At 41.5% G+C, this 10742-nt stretch overlaps 1 protein-coding gene across 1 annotated transcript in view; it reads right to left on the reverse strand.

Moving 5' to 3' along the window:
• LOC105196874 (zinc finger protein rotund) overlaps nt 1-10448 on the reverse strand; it is a 160103-nt gene extending 149655 nt beyond the window's left edge. The window contains exon 1 of the mRNA XM_039451057.1: nt 8474-10448. Coding sequence (XP_039306991.1) covers nt 8474-8650 — 177 coding nt within the window. The 5' untranslated portion in view covers nt 8651-10448. The remainder of the gene's footprint in view (nt 1-8473) is intronic.
• Between the last annotated feature and the right edge of the window lie 294 nt (nt 10449-10742).

The raw sequence follows: 10742 nt of genomic DNA on the forward strand, positions 1-10742 counted from the left end.
AGGAAAACCTTACCCTGCGATATATTTCCGTCCAACTTAATAATTTAATGCGTGTAAAACACATTTTTACCACACTCACCCAAGTTCACTTGCGTACATTTTCGACTCATCAGGAGAGCACAATGTTTTTCTTAGCTGAACGAGCCCTCTCATAACGGTCGTTGAGTTTCCCAAGCGGAAAAATCAACACGGCCAGTTGATTTCATTCCGAATTATGAGAATCGAGTCAGCGATCCTGATTATTTCCTTTCGCGGCATGCACCGCCGCACGAGCTTCGCGGGCTTATAGAATAGATAGACAGTATTGTGGCGCGATAGAGAAGCTATCGTATAAGATAGTAGAACAATTATATAGTAATATAGCTACTATAGTTTAAAGTGTAAACTTAAATGTAAAAGAAAACATGTGGAGTTTTTTTATACACCAAGACAGAAGTAGAATATAAGTCGAATCATATTTGTCGACATTTAGAATCAATCGAGGGTTATTATTGCGAAAGATTTATTTAATTAATTAATTAATATTTCATCGCGAATAAATAAATTTAATAATATTATTATCAAGTTTTAATAAGTAAGCAGGTGATCAAAAGTTACGTAAGTGATAAGTGAGGTGTGCCGACAACACCCCAAAGCAATGTTATTATTATTGTTATATTTTTCACATTCGTATATTTAAATTTACATTACTTAAACCCTTGAGAGATAGAGGAGAATGTAAAAAAATAAATAAAAATATCTTTCTTGACCAGAAGAATAAAGTTTCTAATCCTACATTTCTTCGTTGCCTGCGATGCTGTGCCACCCCACTTACCAACTTAAAGATAAAATAACAATTAAGATTAATCTAATCTAATTTTCTTCGAAAACTTTAGAATTTTTCTAAAACTTTTTCTCCATTTGAAATACTCAAGGATCGAAGAATCGAGAATTAATTAAAATAACGCGCGTCGCTGAGGGACTACGACGATTCGGCATATTTGAACACGTACGATTACCCGCGAAACAGTGTCGCCGTTCCACTCGATCTGCAAAGAACGGACCGCGGGTACTTATGGTCGCTACGTGGAAAAGTGGTGAGACAGGACGAAGGGGAAATCGGTTGCACGTTACACTTTCAGAGCGTTTTTGCCAATGGTTGAGAGGAGCCAATGAAGTTCTCTTTCGTTCGGTCTTTATGGAACCATCTCCGTTTCTACACGGACAAGAAGTATAAACCGCCGCCGTCGCGCTGCTACTAACGCCGAACACACCAAGCGACAGTTTTTTTCCTTTTAATCCTCTCCTCTCCTATCCTTTATATCTAGCGAATTCATAAGACAATCCCGTTAAATGACCAATCGAAGCATATAACATTACAATGCAGTTTTCGAGCGAAAGCTTGTATACTGAAAGAAATACCGTAAAAATTCCACAATAATCGCAATATCATTCTTTCAACGTCTACCAATGGAATCGTAAAATAATAAGAAGACTCGTCAACTGTATAATGAAAGGAGAAATTTTAGAAGTCTATCATTTATTACTAGCTAAATAAAACTTTAATTAATGAGATTTTAGTCCTTTTAATACACTACTGAGAACGATTTTGATAAAATATTTAAAAATTTAACTAGGTACAGATCTGAGAATAATTTTGTTGGATCACCAAAATAATTATAAAGAAAGTTCAAGTATTCTTATGCGGCAAAAAAATTTTGACATTCTAACGGCCAGCTTGACCATCTTACATAAATAAATTATTTTAATATCTAACAAAATTATTTAGAACTGTATCCAGCTAAATTTTTAGATTTATTAGCAAAACATTTCTTTTCGCGTAGAAATAATTTTTAGATGAAAAACGTATGCAGTTTTTTTTCTCATATGCGTTTTGTTTCTTTATATTATCTTTACATTATGCATTTTTTATATTTAGAAATTATTTTTGCGCGGAAAGAATAGTTTGGCTAATAAATAATTTAGCAAGATACTAAATAATTTTGTTAGGCATTAAAATAATTACGTAAGATAGTCATGTTGGTCGCTAGATTTTTATTTCTTTACATTATAAAGTATCACAAAATATTTTTAGTTATACAATTTATATCTAAAAAAATCTTTCTCGTACGAGAAATTTTTTTTTAATATGAAAATAATATAAACTAGCACGCGAGACAAAGTATAGAAAAGATAAATTAACTTTATTTGGCTGCGAGGGCGTAGGACACGTAAATCCATGTCACCGAAAGTATAAAAATTGTCGGCTTTCTTGCCTCGAATGTTCCAAACAGAGAAAAAAAGAAGCAGCGTTGAAGCCAAAGTGAAAGGGGGAGGTGGCGATGTGCGCATCGATGCATTCCAAAAAAGGGAACGTAGAGAACGTTCAGATATCGATGGAGGGTATTATCATAAACACGTGAGAAACCCGAATTGACTTCCAGATCGCGGCGGTGATTTACCCCGACGGGGAAATAATTAGTCACGGCCCCGTGGGCTCCCCGCATATACGCCGCAATTATTTTTATAATCAGCTGTCGTCGCGCTTTCCCGGTAATCTATTCGCGTCGAATGCGGATCATTCGCGCGCGCGCGCGCGCGGGCGCATCATGCGGGATTAATTATTGAGGGAAAATGTAGTGGGACACGCGGACAACAAAGAGGTCCCGCGAAGAGGTGCCAGTCGCGCATACGGGACATATAATATACATAATTAAACAGGTTAATTGCCGGGGCAATTATATGTTTGCGCGCGCGATATTAATTTTGCCCGGCTATTAATTTACTGACCGACATCGCGCAGGAAAATCTATTCCGCGCACGCCACCGAACGAAAGTCGTCGGATTGGATGGTGACCCGAGTGGCGGCAAGTGGTAATCGATCCGCGGCAAAAAACCGCTCGATGGCCCGATAATTATTGGTAACAACGTACGATGTGGTTCGTTAAATCGCGGAACGGACTCTCGAGAGTTTCCTTCTGATTATGGCGAATCACGTGGGCACGCGATAAATTATCTACCGGCGGATTTGCACACCTGCATCACGATTCGAGTTTTAACCGTCGGTCGCGTTACGATTTAATAAGATAGCAATTAAATAATTTACGTAAATCTACAATTTGCGGCAAATACACGTGATAAAAACTTGCAATATTATTTTTTACGAGCAAGATGATTTTATATATATATATATATATATATATATATATATATATATATATATATATATATAAACAATTAGGCAAAACATTGAACGGGCTTTATTGAAGCTGGTTTCGAAAATATACGGATAATTACGCATTTCATATTTTTTGTATTATGCACAGAGAAAAAATTACTAAATGTAAATATATATTCATTTGGTACAAAAACCTTAAATTTAATTATCATTTTTTCTTATAGAATAAATATTTATGTATTTCATTAGTACTATTCGAATATAATTTATTAAAGTTTAGAAATTTGTTTTCTCTCAAATGCGCGTAGGCAAATTTATTGTATATCACTCTTGGAAAAATTATGCAATTTTTATTACATGTTTAAGTAAGATTAAAGAGGACAAGTTATAATCAAGAATACGTTTTCATCGTGCACACAATCTTTAGCGTCTCGATCATATCAGCTATCCCACAACATGCAATTCGATAAAAAAAATGTATATTAGCAAAGAGGATGACGTACAGAAAACTGCACTGATAAATAAAGAGCAGCAGACAGGGAGAATAATACAAGTAAATCACACCTGTGCAAAAATTGAGGCTATTTACATGCATCAGGTGACTAATTGTTACAAATTATAATCGAACCTAGATCTTAATCACATGTTAATGGATGTCGAGTCGTCAACGCTTTACCTAATTGCCGTCGTTAATAATCAACGGCCACGTTAGGTAGCTATGAAATGATTATCATTGCATGTCTAATAATGAGAATAAAATAGCTGTCGTGCGGAATTTTGTGATTGTACCGAATTTATATCGAATTTAACTCGCCGACGACTCTTTCCATTCGGAGAAAAGTTTCGGGAGAACTTCCTCAATTCTTTTCATCCAATATATCATTTGTTTGCGTAAAACGAAGTTAATCCGCACGAAAGTTACACGAGGATGACAATCGTGAATATGTAATTGCGAATCGTAAGTACTCTATTCCGCGATTTCACGGCTCGCGAGTGGTGCAATTGAGAAGAACGATAAAATCGTGTATAGCACATAATGATATCGCTCGCGGCGCCGAAGGTAATTCGCTATCAACCAGCCGAGCTGTGCGTTGTCAAAAACAAGCTACATTCACACATGATTGTGCATTACGTCCCGCCCCATTAGCGTTATTACACGTTCCGGATCCGAGAAAAATGCGTTTATATCATCGCCATCAGAGGAATGCGCGCCTGTATTTATCCTAACGTTACAAGTACAGACTACTTCGCCATTTTCAACGCGAGAATCCGAAAAGCAAAATTTTTCTTCCCTGTACCTCGGTATTGTAGAATGACACTCGATTATCGTCATCGCGATAATTGCCATTTATTATCCTCGCGAAGGGAAACCTTCAAAAATCTAAAAATTATCGTTAACGTTAATGACGCTTTATTGCCGTTTTTACACGTCGTTTTTAGATCGCTCGACAGTGCAGGCTCGGCGTTTTTTACGCGCAAATCATTTTCACAGGTTGACACGCCGGTTTGCCTTCTTGTCGATTTAGTCGCGGCACGGGACCGTCGGTATTTCTTACGCGCTATCTACGGCGTTCGCAAGAAAATATACGAAGCAAATCGAAAGATTAACGCGATAATTCATTACGGTCGTAACTCGCTAGCTGGATCCGAGGGGAGGGCAACGAGGAGGGAAACGAGGCAAATCAGTGTAAAACGAAGTAAATGAGTTGGAGGGCGAGCCTGATGTTAAATTTTCTTAACTTATTTCGATTTAACCTTCGGAAACTACCATTTTCAGGAAGTTACCTCGGAGTTACTCGGTAGTTACTCTCATCCTGTGCCATTAAACTTTCTTTGATTATAAACCTGATTGTCCTTAACCCTTTCAACCCCAAATTAATTCTATTTGAAAAAATTTGTTTCGCTATATATTTATTATTCTTAATAGTGCACACTGAGAAAAAAAATTGTTAAAAAAGACTAAAATCGACTTAATCCGATACGACTTAACGTTGAATTGATTCCACAGTTATTTAGGTTGTACAAGAAAAAGGTACACGGTTCATTCACGTCAACCATTCAAATTTTTTAACCAAAACTTAATTAATCCAACTCTATATTTAGTTATGCGTATCGGACTAAATATTTTAGTTTTTCAATAAATGTTTTCTCAGTGCAGAGCTAATGCCACATTTTTTTCATAATTGTCCTATTAACTGTTTTGCAGAAATCAATATGTTGTTGTTGTTCAAATAGCGATTAGTTTGACGTCTGGATATGGATCTGAAGATTACCGCCTCAGGGCAAAACGGGTGCGAAAGGGTTAAATGCCAATCCCTCGCTCGCCGTCGGTATAGTACAAAAGTTCTGCAGCCTCAAGTATCAAACGTTTAAAATTAAAATTCGAATTCATCCGAATAAGAGCTGCGTTTTTATTTATTAAACCATAAATAACACACATGTGTGTGTTACGCGTCTGCGTCATTATAATTATTAAAAATTATAAAAAATGACTAATCATTAAATTAGTAAAAAAAAAATTGCCGGTATGAATTTACTTGATATGAATTTTGTAACGATAAGAAAATATTGAAAAAGTATTGAAAAAAATTGCAGTTTAATATATCGCGTGCACATATAATTGTGAATGCTCGCTCTCGTTCCAAGCAAATGATACGTGAAAACGTAACCGGTGCAACGCGATTACGATAATTCTCCTTTGAAACATCAAGTTCATTGCCACCGTGCGATTAACCAGGTATTAATCTTCATCTACGAGCATCTCTTACGACGTTATTATTGTACCGGCTATGAGTATAATCAACGGCCGCAAAAAAGAAAGAAGTTGCTCCAGGTTTTTATGCTTCATGACAGTATCAAAGACGGGAATTTATCATATCGGATAATTGACCATTCGGATAATATATTTATCTCGTTTTGAAACGAATACGCAAAATATCACGTCATTAACCAATTATCCCTTTAAATTATTATTAAAATTACAAAAAAAAAACGTTACTAAACATTATTAAAATCGTATCGTCATACGAAGCTAATTTATCACGCAAATATCAATTGATTTCATGAGCGGTGCCTTAATTGCATTCTTTGTTATGCACAATATTCTTTTTTTTTTATCTTTTTTCTAACGATTTAATAGAACACGAAGTGTCAGCGCGCAAACGTCATTACTTAGTTACGAGGACAAAACCCGTAAGATGAATAATAATGATGTAATAAACAATTGATCAAACTAGACAATCAGTACCACTTGCGTTATTGTAATAAAAACAATTATTTTAAAATCATGATTTTTGTTAAATATTACCATATCTAAGTTTTTTTAATTTATACTAGTCAATAAAACTGTAAAATTCATAAAAATTTGCGCGCAATTGCATTAAAAAAAAAACTATTTCTTTTAAACTTGAACAATACACATCGAAACAATTTCCTACTCGTTAAGGAAAAATTGCGCAAACTATTTGTCCTGTCTATCATACATTCGTTCTGATACACGATACACTGAGAAAAAACAGTTGTCACCTTGACTAAATTTCAGTTCAAGTATTTTTAGTCAAACACATTAACACTTGAACTGAAAAAAATTGAATCGAGTTGAAAAATTTAGTCAATATTAACTTTTTTTCCCAGTGTATATTTTTGTGCCAAACATCAAGCGTACGAGGCAGCAGCTGTGATTTAAACGTTGTACGTGCGAGATCTCAGAAACTTAACTCGCGAAAATTGATATACAACCCACTTGAAATTTTTAGGATCAAAAGAATTTTGGTTTACATCCCGAAGGCGAGAGTGTCGGTGTATTTTGTTTCATCGTATGTCACAAGAAACATCGCGTCGTTCATGAACGCACGATTGGTAATGGACCGGTCAGAAAACGAGATCAAAAACACCGACGACAATATCAAAGCGAAGTATTCTTTTGTTATCGTGACATGTCGAATTCGCGAAAAAAATTTTACTAACACCAGTTTTAACAGCTTCATCATTTCGGTCTCTAAAAAAACTTAACAATGATTTGACATTATACAAATAGAATCCAGCGTTAGTTGCAAGTTTACAATTTTTAACGCGAAAAACATTTATAAATCTAGATCAGAACTAATCGCGATATAGAATATATCTGTCGTCAAATTCTAAAAAAAAAAAAGATTAATTCGTGAGTGCAAAAATTTATTATCGTTGTACTTAGAAATGTCTCGCAATTAAGTTTGTTTCTAAACTCCTACTAAAATAGAAATGGACAATTGATTGCATCAAGAAATCTATCAATAAAGAATTTGACTCTTCAATTTTTTTAATATCGCAATTCCGATTCGCGAACGACGAATCTTAAGATTTCAAAATCGAAACCTTCCATGTCACGTATCTCCGATTCCAAGCGCTAATCGTATATCGTTCACGAAATAATTAAGATCTCCGGAACGAAATTTCATGTCTTAACGTGCGCATGTTAAGCGTTACATAAAGTTCTCGTTTCGCGTGGAGAGACGTCGTACGACATTGTGTTTATATTTGGCGAGCAGAACAAGGCGTGCAAACGACTGTGCGTTTAAACACGTCAAATTTAGGCCTAAATGACGCCGGGCCTCGCTCGGGCTTTCGCGATTTTCGAGCGGGCAAAGCACGACGAGCGTACAAAAAGTAAGGTTGCCGGGTCTCCGGAATTTCCAGGAAAATTCCGAAATGCGTCGGCTTATCCCGTGCCTAGTAATTGAACATTTCTGTTCCGGGAATGCATCATTTTAACGAAATCGCAACCTGATCTTTTAACCACTCTTCTCACCATTTCAACCGTCAATATTTTACATTAAGGATTTACACGATGTATCTAAATAAATTGTGTGCACTGTGATGATTTTTATGATGACATTTTAAACTGAATAACTTTTTTTAAGATAGGAGGACGAGTCAAAACTAGATACTTGTTCAGTTCTCTTGAAAGTTTTGTTTTTCTAAATAATCAGAGACATTAAAGAAGAAACTATGTTTTAGAAGTTTTTCCTGCTTAATTAGAAACATTTTATTCAGAAAAGTATTCTGATTATTTAGGACTAACAGCAATCTAGTTTTCGCTCGACCTTCTATTTAAAAAAAAAAAAGAGAAAAAAAAAGTTACTCGAGTTTAAAACGTTATTATAAAAAATGATGACAGCGTATGACGATTCATGCGGCGACTGACACAATATTAACTGAAATCCATTAACTGAAGTCCATTGAACTGCACAATTGCGGAATGTCAACGTTTCGGAAATGTCGGTATTAGATCTTACAGAATCTTATAGAAAAGAAAGGAGACGAAAATGCGTCACTCACCTTGCTCTGGACATAGTCGAGGGCGAGCATGCAGTCGGAATATCCGCTCTCAGTCTTAATCGTGGTGCCACCCTGGCCGGGCCCGGTCGAGCAGAATCCGGAGCCGACGACGCCGACCGGGCCGCCGAGGCCAGCCGCCGCCGCGGCCGCGACGCTGTCGCGGTACCAGGGATACATTGAACGGCCCGCCGGGTATCACTCCGTTTCTTCCTCCTTCAACTCTTCTCTCTTCCGCGCTCTCTTGGCTCGTCCTGCGAGTTCCAAGCGAATATTAGTCACTCTCGTTCACACGTCACGTTCCTTCACGCGCTCGCTCTCTCTCTCTCTCTCTCGCTCTCTCTCTCCTTTGGTTTTTCTCTCTTCCGTTTATTCGCTCGCGATACGGACACGACACGCGGTGCGCGACACACACCTCCCGCCGATGGTATCACTGCACCGCGGGGATCGCGCGGTATCGCCGCGGCACGACGACGATGCCGCGCTCGCGCACAACGACAACGTTCCGCTTTACGTCCGGCGCGAGAGAGAACTTGGGCCACGGTGGGCCGTCGTCGACGTAGTCTTCGCTCGCACGTCGATCACTCGCGTTCACGAGTTATACGTGCGCGAGATGGGACGTTTCGGAGACGCGCACTCCCGGTGAATCGTTACGGAAATCGCGTGCTGCCGCGCGTGCTGCCTCCTTCTCCTTCGGTCATCGAACGACGTCGCCGCCGGCGCCGTCGCCAGCCGTGCGGGGCGTCTTCGCCGGGCGGCGCGATATCGAGACGTAAACACAGCACGCCGAGCCGTACGCCGCCGGTACGACCTTGCGCCGAGATTGAACTGACGCTGCGTCCGTCTGTCTCCCTGGTCGACTAACTGTTTACCTTTTTCGACGCTTCCGCGTAGAGCGTCGCTCGGCGAGAGATCGCCGTCGCGAGGGAAGAGTTTAGAAATTACGCGACGGCAATCTCGTGTGCCCGGCTGTCTCGAGAACGAGAGACGAACGCGACGACGAGGGGAGGAGGGAGGGGGGAAAGGGAAAGGGGGCCACGGGGCCCGCGCGCACGCGGGCGCGCGTCGCGCACCCACTCGCGACGCCCGTTTGTCGCGAACCGTTGAAATCGAGCTCTCCTCTTCACCGTTCCTCCTGCCACCGCGACTTTGCACGTTTCGCGACGCGCGGCCAACTTCACACCACTTTTTCTCACAACGAGAGAGAAACTCGCGCGCTGTCGATCAACGATGACGACGACGACGACGACGACGGCGGTGGCGACGACGCGACGGCGTACCGCCATTCACGTGTCATTCTCCGCTCCTCCTCCTCCTCCTCGCCTCCCGCGTCCCGTTCTCTGGCACCAACGTTCTCCGGCGTCGCGGACGATCGGATCTATCGCACGGTGACCGCCACCACTTCCCGTAGGCAACGCGTCGCGCCAAGGTCCATAATATTGCAACGAAACGAGAGACTCGCTCGAGCGGGAACGCGCCGCCTAATGCCGGCGAGCGCGGCGGCCACGATCCAAAATCCGCGTCACGAGAATCCAAGCCCGGGCGGCTCGCGCCATCGTCGGGTGCAACGTCGGCGACGGGGTTTAACGTTGACGTCGAAAGGGAGGCTCGTCCAGGAGCACACGTCGAATCGACGCGATGCGAAAAATGGCCTCCTTTATCGCACACCGCTCTATTTCTCCCCTCCTTCACCCCGTCGCTCTCTCTCTCTCTCTCTATCTCTATCTCTCCCACGCTGTGACGTTGGCGACGAGTCCGAGCGACCGTCGTCGCGAGCGTAGAATCGTCGCACGCCTTCACCGGCGGCGACTCGACTTCACCGGCAACCCGCCGCGCCGAGAGCGAGCGTCAACCCCCCGGCTTCTTTTTTTCCTCCCGCGTGCGGCTGCCCGATCCGGGACGCGCAAAAAAATGCAACCGCGGCAAGGCCCGGATATCGTGAACCGTGAACCGCGGACGCGGTTTCAGCACTGACGCGGGAGCTGCGATTCGAACGACCGTTCGGCCGTGCTCGGCCGTCTCCGGCGGCCCTCGTGCCTGCCCCTACACGGTGTCCGCCGTCACTCGCTCTCGTGCCGCGCGCCGACTAGCGGGGAAGACGCGGCCCGCCACCGCCGCGCGGAAGGGTGAAAGAGCGCGGGGCGTGCGGGCGGGGTACGCGGGAAATGCGAGCTCACTCTTTCTCTCTCTCGTTCGGCTCTCTCTTTCTCTTTGTTTCCCTCCCTCCCTTGACTCGCGTCTCGCGTCTCGCGTCGCGCCCGAGTGGGAGCAA

This window comes from Solenopsis invicta, chromosome 6 (genome assembly GCF_016802725.1).
Source record: "Solenopsis invicta isolate M01_SB chromosome 6, UNIL_Sinv_3.0, whole genome shotgun sequence".
NCBI classification, from domain to species: Eukaryota; Metazoa; Arthropoda; class Insecta; order Hymenoptera; family Formicidae; genus Solenopsis; species Solenopsis invicta.